Raw genomic sequence first — 26,574 nt, forward strand, 5'->3', positions numbered from 1 at the left:
TGGTAATTTCAGTTGTTAGTGTTTTCATCTATCAGCATCGTATATTGTAGAACTAAATAAAATAAAATCAAGTTTTATTAGTCACATGTGCCGACTACAACAGGTGTAGACCTTACAGTGAAATGCTTACTTACGAGCCCCTAACCAACAGTGCAGTTTCAAAAATTATGGATAAGAATAAGAGATAAAAATAACACGTAATTAAAGAGCAGCAGTAAAAATGACAACATTCACAGGGGGGTGCCGAGTTAGTTGAGGTAGTATGTATATGTAGGTAGAGTTATTAAAGTGACTATGCATAGATGACCACTGAGAGTGGCAGTGGTGTGGAGAGGGGAGGGGGGCAATGCAAATAGTCTGGGTAGCCATTTGACTAGATGTTCAGGGGTCTTATGGCTTGGGGGTAGAAGCTGTTTAGAAGCCTCTTGGACCTAGACTTGGCGCTCTGGTACCGCTTTCCATGCGGTAGCAGAGAGAACAGTCTATGACTAGGGTGGCTGGAGTCTTTGACAATTTTTAGGGCCTTCCTCTGACACCGCCTGGTATAGAGGTCCTGGATGGCAGCAAGCTTAGCCCCAGGGATCTTACTGGGCTGTTCACACTACCCTCTGTAGTGCCTTGCGGTCGGAGGCTGAGCAGTTGCCATACCAGGCAGTGATGCAACCAGTCAGGATGCTCTCGATGGTGCAGCTGTAGAACTTTTTGAGGATCTGAGGACCCATGCCAAATCTTGTCAGTCTCCTGAGGGGGAATAGGTTTTGTCGTGCCCGCTTCACAACTGTCTTGGTGTGGTTGGATCATGTTAGTTTGTTGGTGATGTGAACACCAAGCAACTTGAAGCTCTCAACCTGCTCCACTGCAGCCCCGTCGATGAGAATGGGGGCGTGCTCGGTCCTCTTTTTCCTGTAGTCCACAATCATCTCCTTTGTCTTGATCACATTGAGGGAGAGGTTGTTGTTGTCTCTGACCTCCACCCTATAGGCTGTCTCACCGCTGTTGGTGATCAGGCCTACCACTGTTGTGTCATCGGCAAATGTAATGATGGTGTTGGAGTCGTGCCTGGCCATGCAGTCATGAGTGAACAGGGAGTACAGGATGGGGCTGAGCATGAACCCCTGAGGGGCCCCTGTGTTAAGGATCAGCATGGCGGATGTGTTGTTACCTACCCTTACCACCTGGGGGTGGCCCATCAGGAAGTCCAGGATCCAGTTGCAGAGGGAGGTGTTTAGTCCTAAGGTCCTTAGCTTAGTGATGAGCTTTGAGGGAACTCTGGTGTTGAACGCTGAGCTGTAGTCAATGAATAGCATTCTCACATAGGTGTTCCTTTTGTCCAGGTGGGAAACGGCAGTGTGGAGTGCAATAGAGATTGCATCATCTGTGGATCTGTTGGGGCGGTATGCAAACTGGAGTGGGTCTAGGGTTTCTGGGATGATGGTGTTGATGTGAGCCATGACAAGCCTTTCAAAGCACTTCATGGCTACAGACGTGAGTGCTACGGGTCGGTAGTCATTTAGGCAGGTTACCTTAGTGTTCTTGGGCACAGGCCCTATGGTGGTCTGCTTGAAACATGTTGGTATTACAGACTCGGACAGGCAGAGGTTGAAATGTCAGTGAAGACACTTGCTAGTTGGTCAGCGCATGCTCGCAGTGCACGTCCTGGTAATCCGTCTGGCCCTGCGGCCTTGTGAATGTTGACCTGTCTAAAGGTCTTACTCACATCTGCTGCGGAGAGCGTGATCACACAGTCTTCCGGTACAGCTGGTGCTCTCATGCATGTTTCAATGTTATTTGCCTCGAAGCGAGCATAGAAGTAGTTTAGCTCATCTGGTAGGCTCATATCACTGGGCAGCTCTCGGCTGTGCTTCCCTTTGTAGTCTGTAATGGTTTGCAAGCCCTGCCACATCCGACGAGCGTCAGAGCCGGTGTAGTACGACTCAATCTTAGTCGTGTATTGATGCTTTGCCTGATTGATGGTTCGTCAGAGGGCATAGCGAGATTTCTTATAAGCTTCCAGGTTAGAGTCCCGCACCTTGAAAGTGGCAGCTCTAGCCTTTAGCTCAGTGCGGATGCTGCCTGTAATCCATGGCTTCTGGTTGGGGTATATACATATGGTCACTGTGGGGGGGACGTCATCGATGCACTTATTGATAAAGCCGATGACAGATGTGGACTACTCCTCAATGCCATTGGAGGAATCCCGGAACATATTCCAGTCTGTGTTATCAAAACAGTCCTGTAGCTTCATCTGACAACTTTTTTTTATTGATCTAGTCACTGGTGCTTCCTGCTTTAATTTGAGCTTGTAAGCAGGAATCAGGAGGATAGAATTATGGTCAGATTTGCCAAATGGAGGCTGAGGGAGAGCTTTGTATGTATCTCTGAGTGTGGAGTATAGGTGGTCCAGAGTTCTTTTCCTTCTGGTTGCACATTTAACAAGCTGATAGAAATTTGTTAAAACTGATTTAAGTTTCCCTGCATTAATGTTGCCGCCTACTAGGAGCGACGCCTCTGGGTGAGCGTTTTCTTGTTTGCTTATGGTGGAATACAGCTCATTCCATGCTATCTTAGTGCCAACCTCTGACTGATGTGGTATGTAAACAGCTACGAAGAATACAGATGAGAATTCTCTCAGTAGGTAGGGTGGTCTACAGCTTATCATGAGATACTCAACCTCAGGCGAGCAATAGCTCGAGACTTCCTTAGATATCGTGCACCAGCTGTTATTTACAAAAATACATAATCTGTCGCCCCTTGTCTTACGAGACGCCGCTGTTCTATCCTGCCGGTACATCGTATAACCAGCCAGTTCAGCTGTATGTTGATATTGTCATCATTCAGCCACGACTCCGTGAAGTATAAGATGTTACAGTTTTTAATGTCCTGTTGGTAGTTTAATCTTCCCCGTAACTAATCTATTTTATTGTTCAAAGATTGCACGTTTGCTAGCAGAATTGAGGGAAGTGGGGGTTTATTCGATTGCCTTCGAATTCTCAGAAGGCGGCCCGCTCTCTGGCCTCTCTTTCTCCGTCTCATCTTCACTCAGATCACGGTTGTCGTGGCCTGTTCCTGAGGAAGCCGTATATCCTCCGCCTCGGGCTCATCAGAGTCGTGAAAGAAGAATAAGGATTCTGCTAGTCTGTGGTGAGTAATCGCAGTCCTGATATCTCAAAGTTATTTTCGGTCATAAGAGACGGTAGCAGCAACATTATGCACAAAATGAGTAAAAAAAATATTTAAAAACAACGCAGATAAAGAAAAAAAATAATACAATCGGTTGGGGGCGCATAAATATACCTACTGTACCGGTGGCATAATACCCGGAAAAATGGTCTGGTGATTGGAAAGTTGGTATTTTAATTTCCTTTGGGGTACCTGGGCTTTTGTACAAATATTGCCTGCTGCTAGTCCCTGACAAGTTGCACCAGAGATGGGCTTTGGTTGTACTACATTTGAAACTATCTGGGACTTTGGGATTTGATAGAGTTTAAAAAATGCAATTTTATTTGTTTTTAGAGGAAGAACAAATCCTTCGTAGCATGTTTTGGCAGTAAGACATTCAGCATACTCAAGTACCCCACGGACTCATGCCAGGTTCTGTTTTCTGACCCCTGTGAAATAAGGTAGAAGTGGTTTGTATCATATACTGTAGCTCAATTTCAACATTCTTTGATGTCATGTCAGTAGAAAAACCTATCATTATTACTAAGCCAATCAACATGTGATCTCCATGGCTCCTCATGTCTGCCTAGTAGGTGTCTCAGGTCCAGTGTTTGGGTTTGATTTCCACCCAGAGTCCTCCCTCCAGGTTTCAGAGTTTATACTTTAAGACTGATCACATTATATGTTGGCAAGAACAACCATGTGGACCAGCGCCTGAGGAATCAAGATGAAATTAAACAGCAAACTAGTCAATAAAATCTTCCCATGGACATGTTCAAATGGTCGCCCTTCGTTGACGTAGACCTCATGTGTATCAGATTTAAGCTTCAGGTTTAATCAACGTCACAGACATGTTGAAGTTCCCACGGAGGATAGTGGATAATAAACATCTGGGCCCAGATTCACAAAACACTTCTTACTCAAAAACGTAAGAAGCTTCTTAAGAAGAAAAAGGAAGAAGTTCATAACAAAGTTTGTATGTGCAATTCCTCAACAATATCTTAAGATTGAATCATTTTCTTACGAACTTCTCAAATATGTTCTTACGAATCTTCTTAGGATGTTTGTTGCTAGTCAACCGATTTATCTAGCTTTCTAGCTAGCAATTATGTTAGCATATTTCCTACAGAGATTACCATTCTAAAACATGTTCTTGGGTTTAAAGAAATAAACACTGAAACTTTCAGATTAACTTTGTGAGTGAATTAAACATGTTCAATTGCTTTCATGAGCTTATTCTCTCACTGCCCTTCATTTACAAAAAGGGTTAAGCTATCTTGGAATTAAGAACAAATTCCAAAACTTTATTTTTAAGAATCATATTTCTTTTTAAATGTTTGCTTAAGGAGAAACACAAGACATAGCACAAGTACATTTCCAAGAACGTTTTGGAAGAATACCAACTTTGCTTAACTTTCTTCATAAGTCTATAGTTAGGGGGAAAATTGTAGTTAAGAAGACATTTCTTCTTAAGAAGGTTTTATGAATCTGGGCCCTGGACTGTACCTGAAATACTGTTCCCACAATCGTATCTAATGTTGCTGTAATCACAACAGAGTTCTACAATATGTGGAGGACATGTGTGAAGTTTGATCATGCTATGATGGATGTTATGGATGTTTGATAGTGAAGGTTGAATCATAGTCAGAGCAACATTCTGTTGCTTAGCAGTGGAATGGGTGGGGTAGTGTCATTGACAGTTGGCACCCTTAACTGATAAAATCAATATGTAAATAAATAAATATTATTTTGAAAGAATATATGTGAAATAATTTGCATATAGGAAGGGTCCAGGAAATCTGGTCACAATGCAGACACAATGGATGGAATATATTTTTTTGTTTGTTTGCTTTTTGTTGAATTTTACCCCTTTTTCTCCCCAATTTCATGGTATCCAATTGTTAGTAGCTACTATCTTGTCTCATCACTACAACTCCCGTATGGGCTTGGGAGAGACTAAGGTCTCTCCCCGTCCTCCGATACACAACCCAACCAAGCCGCACTGCTTCTTAACACAGCACGCATCCAACCCGGAAGCCAGCCGCACCAATGTGTCGGAGGAAACGCAGTGGCAACCTTGGCCTGGCCTGCCACAGGAGTCGATTGTGCGCGACGAGACAAGGATATCCCTACCGGCCAAACCCTCCCTAACGACAATAGGCCAAATGTGCATCGCCCCACGGACCTCCCGGTCACGACAGAGCCTGGGCGCGAACCCAGAGTCTCTGGTGGCACAGCTGGCGCTGCAGTACAGCGCCCTTAACCACTGCGCCACCCGGGAGGCCTTCAGACACATTTTAATTTCCAGAAATGTGGATACAATCAGAATGTAGACAAGATCAGGACAAAGGACCCATGTTAGCACCAGGTATAAACAGGCTTAAGTTGGGGCAGCAGGGTAGCCTAGTGGTTAGATTGTTGGACTAGTAAGCAGAAGGTTGCAAGTTCAAACCCCTGAGCTGACAAGGTACAAATCTGTCGTTCTGCCCCTGAACAAGCAGTTAACCCGCTGTTACTAGGCTGTCATTGAAAATAAGAATTTGTTCTTAACTGACTTGCCTAGTTAAATAAAGGTTACATTTTTTTAATAAAAAAAAAGTTACATTCAAAGACAAGGAAGTCACAGTGAATTTAGCCACACATATTGCACACTCAAAAGAGTTCCTCATTGGAAAGAGCTTACTCATTGGAAAGGGGGATACCTAGTCAGTTGTTCAACTGAATGCCTTAAACTGAAATGTGTCTTCTGCATTTAACCCAACCCAAACATTAGGAACACCTATCTAACATTAGGAACACCTTCCTAACATTGAGTTGCACACCCCCTTTTGCCCTCAGAACAGCCTCAATTCGTTGGGGCATGGACTCTACGAGGTGTCAAAAGAGTTCCTCATTGGAAAGAGCTTACTCATTGGAAAGGGGGATACCTAGTCAGTTGTTCAACTGAATGCCTTAAACTGAAATGTGTCTTCTGCATTTATCCCAACCCTCTGAATCAGAGAGGTGCGGGAGGCTGCCTTAACCGACATCTTCAGCGCCCTGGGAACAGTGGGTTAACTGCCTTGCTCAGAGGCAGGGCGACATATTGTTACCTTCTTAGCTCGGGATTTCATCAGGGAACGCCAAGCTACCTGCCGCCCCAAGTTCACTACACATTCTCTTTCGAGAACTTGTATACCGTTTAGGTCAAATTCGTGGCATAGTACGCCTTTTGGCTCGTGAGTGCGACTTTCAGAACTACAACAAATGAGTAATTACAGTGGCATTATTACAGCTTTAATGGCAGATCAGCAGTGTAAATATGACAAACAATTACAATATTGTTTATGGACAATTCATAAGCCATTTGTCATTCTTGCTTGTAACATACATCAGTGTAGGAGTGATAACACATTCCCAAGTTTGATGGATGTTCATGTGACAAACTTGATTGGTGACATTTTCATGTTAAGTTGATCATGACATGACAATTACCTCCCATACTGTACGGGCTAAGCTAGGTGGCATCTGACATTGTTTGCCTGAGTATGATAAGTACTTACAGAGCTCTACTTGGACAGTAAAGGGTCTCCTGAGAGAACAGAGTGCATTTGGAGGTGGAGGAACATTGCTGTTTGTTTTGTTCCCCCTCAGGTTTCTCATCGAGGGCTTTGGTGGTCTGATAATGAGGACAACCGACATTTGGCCTCCTGAGACTGGCTTCAGTAGACTCCCTGGAACTCAGGCAGGGCAGCAGTAAAACCTAGCAGCACTAGTCCTACTTATTTTTCACTTCTTATGAGCCTTATTGCTGCCTGAGAGGCTCAGTCATAACTCCGCTAACCCTACATGTGATTAAACCACCTAAGACATGATCTATCCAATATGACGTGTTTTCTCACTGGCTAAGAGGGGTATTTTTGTTTAGTAATTAAGAATCCATGTCTTGAGGCATGAAATATGTGTCAATTATTCTTTTGTTAGTATACCTGGTTGCGTAACACTATCTGGTATCTGCCCTGCCTGCTAGAAGCCAACTACAGTGCACTTTTCTATACAAACAGAACAGTATTATAACTAATGAGAAACAGCACTTGTATACAAATTCCCTACACCTACATTAGTCGTGTTTTCCCCGATTCACCTTTCCACAGGATATTGTTAGTATTTCACTTTGACCCTCATCAGCTTATAAACGGTAACTAACAGCATTCTTTTCATTTCCTCCTAGATTATCCTTCCTTCCCAACCGAAGCCACAGTGAACAGCAGAAAGATTTTATCCAATGAGGTAGGATCTCAAGACTCCATGGATGGACTATAGCCCAGAGAAATAATGGTGTTAACCTGCTTGTCTCACACAAGCCGAACAAGTGAAATACAGTAGGTATTAATGGGGAGGTATGGTCACGACATTGAGATTCTGAGCTGAAGGACTTGAGAGGACTGCAGTCTGATTATCGAATTAGCAGATCAAGGTTTATGGAATTTGATACAAAAAAAAAGCACTGTCCAAGTGAAGACTCAGACAATGAAGATACAGGAAGAGATCAAGTGTGTCTGTGGAATGACTCAGCATTGTGCCAAGATTGTTTGTGATTGATGTTCTAAGAGTCCCTATGAAGTTAAAAGCTATTGTACATGTAATCAGTTGGCCAAGCAGTTTTGTGGACTGGGGTCTCTCCCATTCCTGCTAGTGACCTGTGTTTTAAGGACAACTACGTTTAAATATGTCAATCAACTTAGCATTACATTATCTTTTGACAAATATTTCATATATATATATATGTGTATGTTTTGCATAGTTGGGATGTAACTATCATGTAATTTGGCAACTAAAAATGTGCTTCTGAATGTCTAAACAAATTCTTTCCCACTGGATCAGGGTATTATTCAAACTCGTTGCAGTCAGTTTAATCTAGCCTTAGATTTCTAATCATGCAGCCTAGACAACGTGATGGGCTTCAATGGAGACAGTTGAATAGCAAACAGCTTTAATTGTGTAATACTGTGTTGCCTTGAAAGCATTTAAACGTTCTTGACCATCATGCCATTGTTTGAGTGAGGCAATTATACAGCCAAAAATCCTCTTCTCCATGTTCATAAATGACTAACTTGATTATCCATGACAATTACATGGTTTCTACAATCCCACTTGTCGGTCAACGGTAAAGGAGTGTTTTGGCTCAAGGTCAATGAAACAATCCAGGATTGATGGAGCAGAAGAGGAATATCATTCATTCTCTATAACCATTTATACTTACAGGGTCTGAATCAATCTTAGGGAATGTTGGTTTAGAGCCAAAGTCCTATCACGAATAAAGCCAAACTCTCCCATGCCATCATTTCATGTGTAGATAAAAGTTCAAACACTGCCATGTAGCTCAGTTGATAGAGCATGGTGCTTGAGTTCAAATCCAGTGCAGGACCAGTATGAAAAATGCATGCACTACTGTAATTAAAAGACCGGTGACATATTTATTAATAGGTATACAAGAAACAGTAAAATTCACATGTTGACACAAGGACAAAACACATTGCCAAGACAGTGTGTGTGCAGAATAAACAAATGAGAAGTAGCATTACAAGAAAGCAATATTTACAAACAGAAATATTTATAAAAATTAAAAAAAATAAAAAAAAGAGTAGCATGTAGATCTGCATCAAAACAGGATGCTTCCTCTGGTGTTACCTGGCCATTTATTATAAAGTAAAACATTTCAAATGAATATTAAAGTACTGCATGTCTAACATCTAAGGGGCTCTACCTTTAAAAAAGTATCAAACTCGTGAAATACCTGCCCTGGACAGCAGAATATTAATCACTGGAAAACATTAGCTCAAATTAGTTGCATCAAGACACGTGTAGCCACGGCAAGTCTTTCATGTAACTAATTTGAGCTAATTGGTGTTGCTGTTACTTTGAAATCTAACCAATTTTATTAAAACACTGGCCGTGTAGCCAGGAGAAGAGTGCCAAGTGGACAGAACACAACCTCTGAGGAGTGAACTGTGCACGCACCTCTTAAAACACGGGGTCCTTTGCTGTGGAATTGAAAACTGCATCACTTGACTTTTTGGACAACGCACTCTGGAGGGAATGAAAGACATATTTCAGTAACTGATACCATAACCCCCCCCCAAAAAATGCACTGTTGGAGTAGAAAGTGAGGAAAAACTTAGGTCAACATTTAACTTACAGTGGAGTCGGAAAATATTTAGACCCCTTGACTTTTCCACATTTTGTTACGTTACAGCCTTATTCTAAAATCTATTTAAAAAAAGGGTTTTCTTCCAACGCATCAATCTACACACAATACCCCATAATGACAAAGAACACAGGTTTCAATATTTTTGCAAATCTACAACAAAAATCCAGAAATATCACATTTACATAAGTATTCAGACCCTTTACTCAGTACTTTGTTGAAGCACCTTTGGCAGCAATTACAGCCTTGCGTCTTCTTGGGTATGACGCTATAAGCTTGGCACACCTGTATTTGGTCAGTTTCTCCCATTCTTCTCTGCAGATCCTCTCAAGCTCTGCCAGGTTGGATGGGGAGCGTATCTGCACAGCTTTTATTCAGGTCTCTCCAGAGATGGTTGATTGGGTTCAAGTCCTGGCTCTGGCTGGGCCACTCAAGGACATTCAGAGACTTTACATTTCGCAGACGCTCTGATCCAGAGCGACTTACAAGAGCAATTAGGATTGAGTGCCTTGCTCAAGGGCACGGCGACAAATTTCAGCTAGTCAGCTCGGGGATTCGAAACGGCAACTTCTCAGTTACTGGCCCAGCCTAGACTTCGAGACTTGTCCCAATGCCACTCCTGCGTTGTCTTGGCTGTTCTTACAGTCGTTGTCCTGTTGGAAGGTGAACCTTCTCCCCAGCCTGAGGTCTTGAGCACTCTGTAGCAGGTTTTCATCAAGGATCTCTCTGCACTTTGCTCTGTTCATTTTTCCCTCGACCCTGACTAGTCTCCCAGTCACTGAAAAACATGCCCACCGCATGATGCTCCCACCACTATACTTTACCGTAGGGATGGTGCCAGGTTTCCTCCAGACGTGAAGCTTGGCATTCAGGCCAAAGAGTTCAATCTTGGTTTCATTAGACCAGAGAATCTTGTTTCTCATTGACAGTCTTTAGGTGGCTTTTGGAAACTTCAAGTGGGCTGTGATGTGTCTTCTACTGAGGAGTGGCTTCAATCTGGCCACTCTATCATAAAGGCCTGATTGGTGGAGTGCTGCATAGATGGTTGTCCTTCTGGAAGGTTCTCCCATCTCCATAGAGGAACTCTGGAGCTCTGTAAGAGTGACCGTCAGGTTCTTTGTCACCTCCCTGATCAAGGCCCTTCTCCCCTGATTGCTCAGTTTGGCCAGGCTGACAGCTCTGGGAGGAGTCTTGGTGGTTCCAAACTTCTTCCATATAAGAATGATGGTGGCCACTGTGTTCTTGGGGACCTTCAATGCTGCAGAAATGTTTTGGTACCCTTCCCCAGATCTGCACTTCAATCCGGTCTCGGAGCTTTACGGATAATTCCTTTGACCTCATGGCATGGTGTTTGCTCTGACATGCACTGTCAACTGTGGGACCTTATACAGACCGGTGTGTTTTTCCAAATCAATTGCATTCACCACAGTCTAGAATAAGGCTGTAACGTATCAAAACGTGGGGAAAAAGTCAAGGGGTCTGAATACTTTCCGAATGCACTGTAAACTCATGTGTCCGGATTATTGAAGTACACAGTGACACAGTCTTAAGGATGGTCTCACAGTGAAGTCCGAATATAGTTTAAAAGGCTGGTTTAACAATATATACAGTGCCTTGCGAAAGTATTCAGCCCCCTTGAACTTTGCGACATTTCAGGCTTCAAACATAAAGATATAAAACTGTATTTTTTTGTGAAGAATCAACAACAAGTGGGACACAATCATGAAGTGGAACGACATTTATTGGATATTTCAAACTTTTTTAACAAATCAAAAACTGCAAAATTATTCAGCCCCTTTACTTTCAGTGCAGCAAACTCTCTCCAGAAGTTCAGTGAGGATCTCTGAATGATCCAATGTTGACCTAAATGACTAATGACGATAAATACAATCCACCTGTGTGTAATCAAGTCTCCGTATAAATGCACCTGCACTGTGATAGTCTCAGAGGTCCGTTAAAAGCGCAGAGAGCATCATGAAGAACAAGGAACACACCAGGCAGGTCCGAGATACTGTTGTGAAGAAGTTTAAAGCCGGATTTGGATACAAAAAGATTTCCCAAGCTTTAAACATCCCAAGGAGCACTGTGCAAGCGATAATATTGAAATGGAAGGAGTATCAGACCACTGCAAATCTACCAAGACCTGGCCGTCCCTCTGAAATTTCAGCTCATACAAGGAGAAGACTGATCAGAGATGCAGCCAAGAGGCCCATGATCACTCTGGATGAACTGCAGAGATCTACAGCTGAGGTGGGAGACTCTGTCCATAGGACAACAATCAGTCGTATATTGCACAAATCTGGCCTTTATGGAAGAGTGGCAAGAAAAAAGCCATTTCTTAAAGATATCCATAAAAAGTGTTGTTTAAAGTTTGCCACAAGCCACCTGGGAGACACACCAAACATGTGGAAGAAGGTGCTCTGGTCAGATGAAACCAAAATTGAACTTTTTGGCAACAATGCAAAACGTTATGTTTGGCGTAAAAGCAACACAGCTCATCACCCTGAACACACCATCCCCACTGTCAAACATGGTGGTGGCAGCATCATGGTTTGGGCCTGCTTTTCTTCAGCAGGGACAGGGAAGATGGTTAAAATTGATGGGAAGATGGATGGAGCCAAATACAGGACCATTCTGGAAGAAAACCTGATGGAGTCTGCAAAAGACCTGAGACTGGGACGGAGATTTGTCTTCCAACAAGACAATGATCCAAAACATAAAGCAAAATCTACAATGGAATGGTTCAAAAATAAACATATCCAGGTGTTTGACTTGGCCATTCTAAGTCCAGACCTGAATCCAATCGAGAATCTGTGGAAAGAACTGAAAACTGCTGTTCACAAATGCTCTCCATCCAACCTCACTGAGCTCGAGCTGTTTTGCAAGGAGGAATGGGAAAAAATTTCAGTCTCTCGATGTGCAAAACTGATAGAGACATACCCCAAGCGACTTACAGCTGTAATCGCAGCAAAAGCTGGCGCTACAAAGTATTAACTTAAGGGGGCTGAATAATTTTGCACGCCCAATTTTTCAGTTTTTGATTTGTTAAAAAAGTTTGAAATATCCAATAAATGTCGTTCCACTTCATGATTGTGTCCCACTTGTTGTTGATTCTCCACAAAAAAATACAGTTTTATATCTTTATGTTTGAAGCCTGAAATGTGGCAAAAGGTCGCAAAGTTCAAGGGGGCCGAATACTTTCGGAAGGCACTGTAAATTGCAGGAAATTTGCGTTAAAACTAACTTCTCTCCACCCCATGACAAAATGTGTAGAATTGCAGGAAATGTGATTTTGAGAGCAAAATGTTTCTGCAGACAAGACGGTTGTAGAGTTTAGTTTAAAGGGTTAGTCTTACAGTGAAGTCAGAGTAGTTTAAAATGCGCAACTAACAATATATGATGAGCTATGAGAATGTATGAATTGCTTTTGTTTTGTAAAGTGCCATGTTTATTTAATTGGTTGACTATAGAGCCGAGAGAAAAATCCTATTCAAATATTTGTAAAAATAAATAATTAATTAACAGCTGGTCTTAAAGTCAGAGTATAGTTTAAAAGGCTGGTCTCACAGTGAAGTCAAGGTAGCTGATGTCAACAGGTTGTTTCCTCTCTGTACTGTTGCACTCCAGCAGGGGCGTTCTCTGACTGCTGCTGCTCTCCAGGGGCCTAATTTTCTGCACAGCCAATGAGTGGACAAACAAACAAACACGGCACATCAGAGTCAACATACTGAACATGCAGCACACTTTCTTCTCTGCTTACCTATCGAATCCACCTGAAGTATTATATTTCTACATCTCTTTAATAGAATTATTAACTTGGAAAGAGATTAGAGTCTAAAGACGAGTTTGGATTTTGCTGTCAATACAGTGTCTTTCACAAGCTAGGTAGACTTTGGAAAGTGGTTTACGGCTCGAACAGGAAAAACTCTATAACAGCAATCACCTAGTGGTTCTCTTAATAGTCATTGCGCTATATAAATGGAAGCTGTTCACCAAGCACAAGAACCAACAATGGTCCACAGTTTGGAGTGAGTGCTGGGTGTATACCTGCATCTGAACCTGGGAGAGAGGAGGCTTGCTGCTGGGCACACTTATGAAGGTGTTGGCTGACCGCACCCTGGTAACCTGGCTAGGAGTCTTCTGAAAGAAGGGCTATGTGGGTCAAGGTCATGTAAGACTAGTGACACATTTCTTACATTTTCCACCTACGTAAGGTACTTAATGATATTATTACATTACGCAATTATATCAAAATAAGTGTTACCACAATAATAAAGTGCTCGAGTTGGTTTCGGAGGCCAGTGAACACGTCTCATAAGGACCACTGTAAGTGCTAGTTACTGTACCTTCTACAGCTACATATCTGGAGATTATTTTTTTGACAAAAAAAATCAAAATATTATGTTTGCGCTAGTCAGCCGTCCCTGTACCAAAACATAATATTCTTCCTTCATAGCTTGTTTGGACCCTGGCAATTCCCAGCCCAAGTACCTTTCTGATCTTGTTGGGGGTAGGGCCATTTATCCCTCCATGGGCCCTCTTAGTGGGAGTTTTGAATGGAGTCGTTATCTCCCCCTTCTTTGATGTCTGCAACTTAAACACAGAGACAAACAAAGCCTCAGTCACAGACCAGTCAGTAACAAACGATCAGTGCCCCAGAATGGTCAAATCCACATTTCTCAGCATTGCCATTTGGCAGTTACACATGTTGACCACGCTACTCTGTACAAGTCTATTTTAATCTACGTTCAGCACAGTACGTTTTAGAATCTGCCTTTTGCACATGGGAACAGAGAGATATGGCTTTACGATAGTTTGTGATGAAAAACAGTCACCTTGTAAGAGAGATTTACACAGGTATCAAAACGTTATGCCAGAGTAAGCCTAGACGAAACACAGCCCCTCATTTAAGTGTTTCTAAAATCCCCTATGGGAAAAATGCATGGTGGGAAAACAATTGGAACCAATTCCCTGTTTGACTGCTAGGGTTTATGGGGATTATGACTCATACTGTGGTAATCTATGGGTGAGAATTAGGAGGGGCTGGACTTACGGCAGCACGTTCACTTTTCTCCTTGTCCCTCTGCTGCTTGTACTCCTCCCATTGGCTAGAGATGTAGGTCATGACTCTCCGGCCCTGAACCAGGAAGGCAGAACCCTGGTCCTTCTCCCAGGCTTCAACCCCCTTCTTCAGTTCTTCCTCCAACTGGTCACATAACAGGGAGAAACAATGTCACTTTTCCTTTGTGAAAAGCCTTTACACACACACACCTTACTGTCATTTACAGTGGATTTGGAAAGTATGCAGACCCCTTGACCTTTTCCTTATTGTTTTTACATTACAGCTGTATTCTAAAATGGATTAAATAGTTTTTTCCCCTCGCAAAATCTACACACAATATCCCATAATTAGGGATGTACGATATATCGGTGAACATATCGGATTCGGACGATATTAGCTAAAAATGCCAACATCGGAATCAACTGATGTCTAGTTTAACGCTGATCTGAGAAACCAATGTCAAAGTTGACGTGCATACCTATATAACGTAGGTACATGCCGTAATCACGCCATGTAAAATTTGGCGCTACAAGTGCAACACAGCATTCATAACCTAGCCCACAATGTCTGAGGTGTAGCTCGAGCAGTCAACAAGTCGAACAGTCATTTGAAAGAGTAAGAACATTTTAGCGAGACAACTCAAGAGGCAAAATCCAAGATTATGGAATTCATTGCCCTTGACAATCAACCGTTCTCTGTCATGAATGATGTTGGCTTTCGCCGACTGTTCGAGCACCGATACACTACCAAGCGCGCTATTTTTCAGATGTTACCCTACCGGAGTTGCATAGTGTCACTGCAATTAGCGTCAAGACATTACATACTATGGAACGCCGTTTGGGTCTTTGCGTGTCAAAAAAGATACAGTAGCACTGTCAAAAGTCTGCAGACCAGCAAACACCGGCCACGAACAATGTGTTTACAATACCACGTTGGTAATAAAGCATAATTTGTTTGAGCGCAACTTCTGGGCTAGCTAGGTTTAGCTTGGTACCTAGCCAGCACCAACACAACCAGCCTGAAAACAATGACCAGTAGAAACTGCAGTCATTTTCATTATTCTTTGCAATGATTTAGGAATCCTTGTGAGTAAGTATTAGCTAGGTCGCCACTTGTTCACCTATTGAAATTTAACTTCAGTTCATGAAAATAAATAGCTAGCCAGCTACTTAACCCTGTTGCCCAAAGCTAACGTTATAAGAAGCCAGCTAGCTTCATCTGGCTAGTGAGGCTCGACCGGACATGGTTATGTGTGGTGAAGCTAGCCACAATAAGGATTAGGGACAATAGTGGAATTTGCGGTTTGCCTTCAAAATAAGTAATTGAAAGTGATGCAAATGAATACAAATAGTAGAATTATGCCATACGGTTATTTTGAAGGCTAACCGCAAAGTCCAATATTGTGGCTAAATATTATTGTGGTTGGCTTCACATAGATGGGTCCGACCACCATTAATCAAATAAAAACTGTCTTATGAATGATAACACCTAGCTATATAGTTAGCTAGCTAACAATGGCTACTGAAACAGATGTCGTTTTTGGGGAAGAACATTGTTTGCATCCATGAGCTAAGCTATCTTTTCTTTTTAAGACCAGCACTGTAGGTGCACAAGACAACTTTACCAGCATCATAGCATACGTATCGATGAATCATTGTCACATGAAATACAAGTGATAGTGTAATAACTACGTAAAAAATGTATGAATGCGTTAAATTATGATGTGACGTGCAGTCATATTCAGGTCCTGATTGGTCAGCAAGCTTATTTAACTTGTCAAATAGTGTTATCTACCTACTGGTCACTGTTTTCTATTTTGACACACAAAGATCCAAATGGCGTCCCATAGAATTCCTGGTTGAGAATGAAACGACTGAACAACGAAACAGCACAGCAAGTAAGTGAAAGAAATAGGCTTCGATTATGCTTTACTGGTAATGGGGACATACATATATATATATAATTGTGCGCTAGAATGCTTAAAAGGCCGCAAAAATTTTAAATATCGATATCGTGTTTTTTTAGCTAGGAAAATATCGGATATCGCTATCGGCCAAAAAAGTGTCATATCGTTGCAACACTGCCCATAATGACAAAACATTATTTGCAAATGTCTTAAAAATACAAAACTGAAATAGTACATTTACATAGGTATACAGACCCTTTACTCAGTACTTTGTTGAAGCACCTTTGGCAGCGATTACAGCCTCGAGTCTTCTTGGATAGGACACTACAAGCTTGGCACACCTGTATTTGGGGAGTTTCTCCCATTCTGCTCTGCAGATCCTCTCAGATCCGGCTCTGTCAGGTTGGATGGGGAGCGTGTCTGCACAGCTTTTTTCAGGTCTCCCCAGAGATGTTCGATCAGGTTCAAGTCTGGGCTCTGGCTGGGCCACTCAAGAACATTCAGAGACTTGTTCCGAAGCCACTCGCTCATTGCCATGGCTGTGTGCTTAGGGTCATTGTCCTGTTAGAAGGTGAACCTTCACCCCAGTCTGGGGCCCTGAGTGCTCTGGAGGAGGTTTTCATCAAGGATCTCTGTACTTTGCTCCGTTCATCTTTCCCTTGATCCTGACTAGTCCCCAGTCACTGCCGCTGAAAAACATCCCCACAGCATGATGCTGCCACCACCATAGGGATGGTGCCAGGCTTCCTCCAGACGTGATGCTTGGCATACAGGCCAAAAAGTTCAATCTTGGTTTCATCAGACCAGAGAATCTGATTTCTCATGGTCTGAGAGTCCTTTAGGTGCCTCTTGGGAAACTCCAAGCGGGCTGTCAAATGCCTTTTACTGAGGAGTGGCTTCCATCTGGCCACTCTACCATAAAGGCCTGATTGGTGGGGTGCTGCAGAGATGGTTGTCCTTCTGGAAGATTCTCCCACCTCCACAGAGGAACTCAGGAGCTGTGTCAGCGTGAGAATCGGGTTCTTGGACATCTCCCTGACCAAGGCCCTTCTCCACCGATTGCTCAGTTTGGCCGGGCGGCCAGCTCTAGGAGTCTTGGTGGTTCCAAACTTCTTCCATTTAAGAATGATGGAATTTCTAAATGCACTGTATACATCATTGGCATTTTACATCAGAGTACAACTTCAATGACACCGCCATATAAACAGCATATGAGAATGACCTTGAACCGATCATTGGATGCTCCAGTGAGTGGTTGTGAATAGAAGCTGTGTTGATATAACGCTGGACTCCAACTAATTTAGCAGGAGTTTGTTTGATTACCATCATCAACCATGTCTGTCACTTTTCTTAAACATATTTTATATGTAAAAATGTAAAGACTATAATTTCTACAACTTACAACAGATTTTAAGCAGGTGAAAATAATTGTCAGAGTTGAATGAATGGTATACAACATTCCTTCAGACTGTGAAGCCAACCACCATACAAATGTATAGAAGGACATGACTTAGATCAAATTAAGTCTTACCTTTGGCAGCATCTTTTGAACTTTGACCTTCTCTTTGGCCTCTTTAAGAAGGGCTCCTCCTCTGTTGGAGAAACGGTTTGGATCATTGGCCTTTTTCTGCAAAGAGAAGTTTCAGTAATAGATTATACATTTTCTTGTCAAATTATATAGAATAACAAAATTAGCAACACCCTGAACATGTATCAGAAAATGAGCAGATTGTTGTCTAGTATCTAGAGTGCAAATTTATTTTAGTTTTCAGCAAATCTAAAACAGATCACATTAGGGCTGACCCCATTTAGTCAACTGGTTGATAGGCTATTGGTTGACCATCAACCAGTCAACTACATGGGGTCAGCCCGAATGTAATCTGTTTAGGATTTGCTGGAAACAAAAATAAAATATCCAGTGTATTCGGGAAAGTATTCAGACCCCTTTTTCTACAGTTTTACATTACAGCCATAATCTAAATTTGATTAAATAATTTCTCGTCAATCTACACACGATATCAAAGCAAAAAATGTTTTTTTTTGAAAGAAATGTTTGCAAATTTATTAAAAATGCAAAACTGAAATATTAAATTTATTCAGACCCTTCACTCAGTACTTTGTTGAAGCACCTTTGGCAGCAATTACAGCCTTAAGTCTTCTTTATGACGCTACAAGCTTGGGACACCTGTATTTGGGGAGTTTCTCCTCTGCAGATCCTCTCCAACTCTATCAGGTTGGATTGGGAGCGTTGCAGCAGTTATTTTCAGGTCTCCTGAGATGTTCGATCGGGTTCAAGTCAGGGCTCTGGCTGGGCCACTCAAGGACATTCAGAGACTTGTCCCGAAGCCACACCTGCATTGTCTTGGTTGAGTGCTTAGGGTCGTGGTCCTGTTAGAAGGTGAACCTTTACCTCAGACTGAGGTCCTGAGCGCTCTATAGTAGGCTTTTAGTCAAGGATGTCTCCGCACTTTTCTTGGTTAATATTTTCCTCAATCCTGACTAGTCTCCCAGTCCCTGCTGCTGAAAAACATCCCTACAGCATGATGCTGCCACCACCATGCTTCACCGTAGGGATGGTGCCAGGTTTCCTACAGACATGACTCTTGGCATTCAGGCCAAAGAGTTCAACCTTGATTTCATCAGACCAGAGAATCTCATTTCTCAGGGTCAGAGTCCTTTAGGTGCCTTTTGGCAAACTTCAAGCAGGCTGCCATATGCCTTTTACTGAGGAGTGGCTTCGGTCTGGCCACTCTACCATAAAGGCATGAATGACAGAGCTGTTGCACTCCACCAGTGACAATCGGCTTCTTGGTCACCTCCCTGACCAAGGCCCTTCTTTCACGATTGCGCAGTTTGGCCGGGCAGCCAGCTCTAGGAAGTGTCTTGGTGGTTCCAATCTTCTTCCATTTAAGAATGACGGAGGCCACTGTGTTCTTTGGGACCTTCAATGCTGCCGCAAAGTTGCCACCCTTCCCCAGAACTGTACATCCACACAATCCTGTCCCAGAGCTCTACGGACAATTCCTTCGACCTCATGGCGTGGTTTTTTCCCTGTCAACTGTGGGACCTAATATAGACAGGTCGACTGTCATAACGAAGCGTCAATTTTAGAATAAGGCTGCAATGTAAAACAAATGTGGAAAAGGAGAGGGGGCTGAATACTTTCTGAATGCACTGTGTGTGTGTGTGTGTGTGTATACATACAACCGTTCAAAAGTTTGGGGTCACTTAGAAATGTCCTTGTTTTCCATGAAAACATACATGTAATGAGTTGCAAAATGAATAAGAAATATCGCCAAGACATTGACAAGGCTATAAATAATTTTTTCTTTAAATAATAATCGTCTCCTTCAAACTTTGCTTTCATCAAAGAATCATCCATTTGCAGCAATTACAGCCTTGTAGACATTTGGCATTTTAGTTGTCAATTTGTTGAAGTAATCTGAAGAAATTTCACCCCATGCTTCCTGAAGCACCTCCTACAAATTGGATTGGCTTGATGGGCACTTCTTATGTACCATAAGGTCAAGCTGCTTCCACAACAACTCAATAGGGTTGAGATCCGGTGACAATGCTGGCCACTCCATTATAGACAGAATACCAGCTGACTGCTTCTTACCTAAATAGTTATTGTAAAGTTTGGAGCTGTGCTTTGAGTCATTGTCCTGTTGTAGGAGGAAATTGGCTCCAATTAAGCGCTGTCCACTGAGTATGGCATGGCATTGCAAAATGGAGTCACAGCCTTCCTTCAACCTTGTACAAATCTCCCACTTTACCACCACCAAAGCACCCCCAGACCATCACATTGCTTCCACAATGTTCTTCTTTGTGAGCCAAACACCTAAAACTTAGATTAATTATTCCATAACACTTTTTACCCCCAATATTCCTCTGTCCTGTGTCTGTTCTTTTGCCCATCTTAACCTTATTATTGGCCAGTCTGAGATATGGCTTTTTCTTTGCAACTCTGCCTAGAAGGCCAGCATCCCGGAGTCGCCTCTTCACTGTTGATGTTGAGACTGGTGTTTTGCAGGAACTATTTAATGAAGCTGCCAGTGAGGACTTGTGAGGCATCTGTTTTCAAACTAGACACTCTAATATACTTGTCCTATTGCTCAGTTGTGCACCGGGGCCTCCCACTCCTCTTTCTATTCTGGTTAGAGCCAGTTTGCGCTGTGCTGTGAAAGGAGTAGTACACAGCGCTGTACGAGATCTTCAGTTTCTTGGCAATTTCTCACATGGAATAGCCTTCATTTCCCAGAACAAGAACAGACTGACGAGTTTCAGAAGAAGGCACTTTGTTTCTGGCTATTTTGAGCCTGTAATCGAACCCACAAATACTGATGCTATAGATACTCAACTAGTCTAAATCAGCACAACAGTTTTCAGCTGTGCTAACAAATGCTAAATGGTTTTCTAATGATCAATTAGCCTTTTAAAATGATAAACTTAATGTGCCATTGGAACACAGGAGTGATGATTGCTGATAATGGGCCTCCGTACACCTACATAGATATTCCATAAAAAATAAATAATAATAATTAAATGCCATTTCCAACTACAATAGTCATTTACATCATTAACAATGTCTACACTGTATTTCGGATGAATTCGATATTATTTTAATGGACATATTTGTACATTTTCTTTCAAAAACAAGAACATTTCTAGGTGAACACAAACTTTTAAACGGTAGTGTATACATAATTTTTGTAAAAAATAAAATTAAAAAATACGTATGGTACACGAGACAACGCCTGACTCACGAGACAACGCCTGATTCACACCTGTCTCAGTGGACTAATCCATTGCAGTAGTATTACCAGTAGTACGTTTACCGTTCTAATCTACAACATTGGTTTAATTTCTGTTAATGCATTCAATATATTATTATTACCGTCTTTTACCGTTCTCATTGTCCAGAATAGACATGTTGTTTAAGGACCACACAACCTTGGCTACGCTTATGGGGAACAAGTTTTGGTCTATTTCATACCATTTCCGAGTTGTCAATTAATGAATTGTCTTTTGTTTGTAGCTCTCCTATCAACGTTAACTGAGAACGCACACTGGATTATGCAGAGAAATAGGCCTAGGCTGCCTGGCCTGCGTGCAAATGTAGGCCTATAAACGTGCCCATTTGGGGATCTGATAGTATTTCTGATTGTCTTACCTCACCACCACTGTGGAACTTGTTATTGTTTGTTGGTTTGGCAGTGCCACTGTCAGCCAGAGAAATATGCTGAGAAGGATTATCACCACAGCAAGCAAGGTACTTGGAGTCAAACAGACAGGCCTAGATGAGATCTTTAAGGTCAGGGCCCTCCGCAAGGCTCACAAAATCATTTTAGACCCAAGCCACCCCATGTACCCGGACTTTGACGTACTCCCCTCTGGGCGCAGGTAAAGGGCACCCCTCAGCAGGAAAAACAGAACCAGACAATCATTTCTGCCAGGTGTGATATCCCTCCTAAATAGCTCGGGCTAATGTTCCTACAGACTCAGTAAGGCCGGCAGGCTAGTCTTTTAAAAATGTTTATGTATTGGTATGTAACTTATGAAAGTTGTATTGTCAATTTTGTTTTGTATTTAAAAGCATATTAAAATGTGTAAATGACACTGCAACAACATTTCCCCATGGGGACAATAAAGTCAGTAAGAACTTTCTTCAACTCAAACAGCAAGTAAATAAAGTCTGTTTTTTACATCCATTGAGAAAGACAATAGCTCCTCAACGTAGCCTATTTGAAAAATCTTTCCAGCTCTTTCGATAACCACTTGTGCTGTGATCCGGTGGAAACCTTGTAAAATAGGCCTACCTGATTACTTCTCATTCCTTGCACAAACTGTCTACAGCCTTGTCGGTCTGGAGCTAATTTGCGGGAAACTAAGGGCCCAGAATATTTTTATACAATATTGCAAGTTTGCTAGCGCAAGCTTCAGGCCGGACCAAGTTGATACAATGTTCCTTGCAGACAAACCATGCATAGCCAATGTGATTTATAGGATATTTATTTTTAGTCAAGATATTTTCTACCTGCAGGCTTCAACATTTTATTTGTTAACTTTATGTAGGCTATTTTGTGTCTACAGGCTATTACCAGCAACTTCATGAGCTTAACTGCAGAAAGCCAGCAGCAAGGGGAGGAGGAGGGTAGGCTATCTCTGGCTCCTTCTTGAGTCATTTGTGTCTTGATTATTTAATCACTGTGCTTAAAACATAAGACAATCTCATTAGCCTACATATAGGCTAGCTGATTTCTATATAGGGAAAAATACACATTTTGAAATTTAAACCAATCGATTGGTTGAAAGAAGTCAACTCTTGGTTGTTTTTTTGTTGTTACGGACAGTCCTAGATGACATGCACCAAGTAGTGCACAATTTTACAAAACGTTGCAATTTCGTTCATACATAGCCTGACCGCAAATAGCAGCAGTACCTCAAAATCCTGGAAGAGGGCCCAGTACTTCTCCCATCTCTGCAGGGCCTCCAGTAAGGGCTTTACCTGGTCGTAATAATTCTTCACCTTCAATAGCGCAGCATCATGCAGCGCCAACAACTCCTCTGTGAAGTTATCTAGGGAAAAACGAATGGGTTTGATCAGATGCATGTGTATTTTGTCTGTGAGAGTGAGATTTCATAGTGGTGTTCTACTTACTGTCACAGAAGTGGGCATTGAAGGGTTCCCTCTGCTCACGGCCCAGGTTGCACTTGTCCCAGAAGGTTACTAGTTCCTGTCTGACCTTTTCAATCACATCCCCCAGCCTGGTCTTCTGCAGGTCTGTCAGACGGTCCACCTCCCCCTGCCACTGGACCGGACAACATGGTCAGGTTCAGTATGAAGAAAAAGGAAAACAACGCTCAGAAACAGTGATACGAGGAGGTACTATAAGAAACACATTTTTTCCTCAGTGGTCCCCAATGAACATTACCCGGGTAAGGACTGTCTCAAACAATGTGGGGTACTAGCACCATCTCTGTTCTGTTTCCTTGTTAGCTAAGTCCGGGGCAACATTATAGTCATAGTGTAAGGTTTACTGTTTTGAACAGTGGTGTGTGGTATGCATGTGAAGCTTTGTCCAACACAGTGGTGAAGGAGAGGTATGAAGGAAGAGAGAGTTCCAACCTGTGTGATTTGGTCAGAGAGGGTACCCTGCACACTCTCTTGGAACACACTGCAGTTTTGCTCCAGCGCATCCAGACGATTCCACAGGCACATGGATCGTTCTTTCAGCTCAGCTAGAGTATTTGTCAATGATTCCTTCTTGACCTCCATCTACACAAAATGATACAAATACTATTGGCCCAGACCTAGAAGTCCCATCAGATACAATAAAAGACTACAATATAATATCTAAGTAATCATTAGTAGCACGGCGAGATTATTTTCAGTACCTGGGACAGCAGCAGTTTGAGGGCTTTGATATTTTCATGAGTGAGCAGGAATATATCCTCATCGTGGCCCACAGACTCTTTCTCCAGGCTAGTCTCTGGTTCATGACCCATCTCCTCCATCAGCTTCCTGATGTCCTCACGCAGACCTGAGAACACCTTTGCACGACTCTTCTACAGGATTGAGTGATAAGAGTTTAGATTTTTTTTCTCCAAAATACCAGTAATGGGCAGTTATGACAAATGTACAGTTTGAATAATAATGTTGCTTTTTAAAGACAATAGGAAGTTCAAAATGACATTCATACTAAACCCAAATCTTCAACCTGGCCTGCAGCCATTACAGTACCTTTTCCTCACTGAGGGTCTGGATGTGCTCCCGGAGTTCCTGTAGCTGCGTGCGAGATGGCATGCTGCCAGTGGGGATGTAATAGGGAGTGACGCACAGCTCCACACACAGTTCCTTATCCTGCTGCTGCAGTCTGTGTAGCTCCTTCAAACGCTCCCCCTTCTCCTTGGTCAGAACCTCCACACGCAGACGCAGGTTCTTCTCAATCTGGAGGACTGTCAGGCCCTCCTCCATCTGACAGGTGGGCAAGACAGAGACAAGAGGTTTGTACAAAGGAAGGAATGGAGTCAAGGAAAGGAATCAGTAAAACAATGTTGAGGTTGATTATAAAAAGCCTTAAAGTACCACTTACTTTGTATGGATCCATTGACATTTCCAGGCACAAGGTATCCAGCTGTTTTTGAAAAGTGATGATATTGGCCCGGATGCGGTGCCTCAAGGCTTCCTCCTCGGTGATCATGTCATTCAAAAGGCCCTTGGGAAAATAGTGTCAGAGTTGGTTAATTGACTACTTGACGAGGATTCAGTAACATGCAGTTCATCTGAATATACTGTCTTCTAAAGCCTCACCTCAATGTGTTTCTTCACTGTCTCCATTCGCTCCACCCTCTGCTCCTCCATGATGCCCATGCTGTCCCAGATGTCCACCAGCCTGGCCATGGCATGGTTTATACCCGTCACTAGCGAGAAAGCCAGGGCTTCACTGCAGAGATGAGTGACAAGACAATCAAATTTGGTAACTTAAGCTGGCTAAGTAGCTAGCAAACATATAACTAGGTATTTTGAACACTTTGTTTACTGCCAGACTAGCTCTGGTCCAAGCGCATGCGTTAGATCTGCACTACAACGGATGGACCACACAACTATTTTCGCGGTTCGGCAAAGAAAGGTTCGTCAGCAACCGTTACTCTAGCAACATCTTTATTTTGGCGAGTAGCAGAAATATGTTAAAGCCTGTCAATATTAAGGTGGAAATCCATCTAGGGGCGAATGTAAAAATAACACACTGGACCAGCGCCAACACACAGCTGGCTAGTTTGTAAGGGTATCAAAGATTAGCGTTAGTCCTCTGTTAGCTAGCTACCAACGGTTTGAACATTTCCCCCTATCTCGGCAATGCTGCAATGTCATTAGCTATTTCTATTGAGGAAGCAACTTCTAATGGTAATCAACCAAACATTGATGCAGCTAACTAGCTAACTGGTACTACCAAAGATTTCGTATAACTGTGGCTACCGTCTGTACTAAGGTTAACATACTTTAGCAAGTCAACTTGAACTTACCTCCTCCGACTTGACATAGTTTCCCCCGAAAACAATAAAAGAAAAATAAGTAGCTGTTGAGGAATATCAATTATTTATACAAAAAGACGTAGATGGCTGGCTAGTTTAATTTGTCACTACAGCGGTGCGGAAACAGTGCCCTTTCAGCTGCTTGTGCAAAAAAATTCAAAAAAGACGTCCTTGTTCAAGAAGCGCTGTAATAGGCTATTCACTCACCAATGGCACTCCCATTTTCTCACTTTTGTCAAGAGGCTCTCTGCCGCCATCAAGTGGACAGTAGGCTACATTGCATTTTCACTTCAGTACTATACCAAGTCAACATACTTTTATAGAATTACGCCACACGCCATATCAATGTTATTTGTTGGTAGATGTTGCTGATTAGATGGGTACACAAGTCTATACATTCAATCATGTTGAATGAAGAGTCAGGAAAGCTCACATTGTACTCAATGTCTGTAGTGCTCTGGAGTGACGTTTGAACCTGCAATATGAAAAGTCAGCATAATTCATGCCAATGCCCAAAGTAAACGATTATTTAAATCAAACTGACACAGCAAATTGTGAAATGACTAAACGGTAGTAAGCCTGTAATGGCTGAGCACAGAGGAATTGTTCCAATGCTGCATAATGTTATTTTGCCAGTTAATCATTGACACACCCGCTGTCAAGTGAATTGGCAACTGAAAAGGACTAGCATTCAATATAACTTCATAGTCTCAAAATCATTAGTCATTTAAATTACACATAGCTAGTATTGTAGTAGTTTATTAAACCATGAATTTACTTATACTTTATACAAAAGCGTTGTTTCTATTGAACTAAGATGCACAGTATATTCAACTGTCAACAACTCTACAAAGTAATATAAAATACGATTTTAAGAATAATTTGATAAGATTCCAAACTTTAAAAGTTCATCTGAAACATCAACTTCTATTGTAAATCTTTAGATACCAGCACCTTGTTGGAATGGAGTTTGTGTGTTACAAAATAACTGGTGAAGTCACCATCAATATATTATGGTGAATCTGTCCTGGTCAATCTCAAAATGAAACATAAAATAGATTGATTCTGCCTTGATTAGTAGTTAGATGGTCAATCATAAATCCCCTATAAAACAACCAGCGGATAACATGATCACTGACACATTCATCACTGTACAAAAGCTTGCTAGTTTTATTATTCAAGTAACATTAACCCCCCCCACCACCACCACCACCATTAGCATGA

At 42.2% G+C, this 26,574-nt stretch overlaps 2 protein-coding genes across 6 annotated transcripts in view; one reads left to right on the forward strand and one right to left on the reverse strand.

Annotated features, from left to right (window-relative positions):
- The window catches only part of LOC112219559 (5-hydroxytryptamine receptor 4), a 68,939-nt gene extending 60,157 nt beyond the window's left edge, over positions 1–8,782 (forward strand). Inside the window, exons 7-8 of one of the 2 annotated variants that reach the window (XM_024380903.2) lie at positions 3,044–3,141; positions 7,370–8,782. In XM_024380903.2, coding sequence (XP_024236671.1) covers positions 3,044–3,141; positions 7,370–7,461 — 190 coding nt within the window. In that variant the 3' untranslated portion in view covers positions 7,462–8,782. The remainder of the gene's footprint in view (positions 1–3,043; positions 3,142–7,369) is intronic. The other variant, XM_024380904.2, reaches the window with a different exon arrangement.
- LOC112219558 (protein regulator of cytokinesis 1) lies at positions 8,596–25,524 on the reverse strand. Of its 4 annotated transcripts, none has more exons than XM_024380901.2 (14): positions 25,342–25,524; positions 24,629–24,761; positions 24,411–24,533; positions 24,059–24,292; positions 23,713–23,883; positions 23,444–23,593; positions 22,976–23,126; positions 22,757–22,893; positions 17,846–17,941; positions 14,400–14,552; positions 13,838–13,939; positions 13,394–13,483; positions 12,914–13,018; positions 8,596–9,228 (listed from the first exon to the last, which is right to left on the reverse strand). In XM_024380901.2, exons 1-14 carry the CDS (start codon positions 25,356–25,358, stop codon positions 9,163–9,165), a joined length of 1,728 nt encoding a protein of 575 aa, XP_024236669.1. In that variant the 5' UTR covers positions 25,359–25,524; the 3' UTR covers positions 8,596–9,162. The 4 variants fall into 4 exon arrangements, with proteins under 4 accessions (XP_024236669.1, XP_024236668.1, XP_024236667.1 ...); XM_024380900.2 differs by having other exon boundaries at positions 13,394–13,486; XM_024380899.2 differs by having other exon boundaries at positions 13,394–13,498.
- Positions 25,525–26,574: the final 1,050 nt, after the last annotated feature.

This window comes from Oncorhynchus tshawytscha, linkage group LG20, assembly GCF_018296145.1.
Source record: "Oncorhynchus tshawytscha isolate Ot180627B linkage group LG20, Otsh_v2.0, whole genome shotgun sequence".
Lineage (NCBI taxonomy): Eukaryota > Metazoa > Chordata > Actinopteri > Salmoniformes > Salmonidae > Oncorhynchus > Oncorhynchus tshawytscha.

What these genes read in the sequence shown, in the direction of transcription:
- LOC112219558 (XM_024380899.2), bottom strand. An exon ending in CAGTGAAGAAACACATTGAG is followed by an intron (nt 24,534 to 24,628) that starts GTGAGGCTTTAG and finishes TATTTTCCCAAG; the next exon opens with GGCCTTTTGAATGACATGAT. An exon ending in CCCTCTTCCAGGATTTTGAG is followed by an intron (nt 17,942 to 22,756) that starts GTACTGCTGCTA and finishes TTCTCTTTGCAG; the next exon opens with AAAAAGGCCAATGATCCAAA.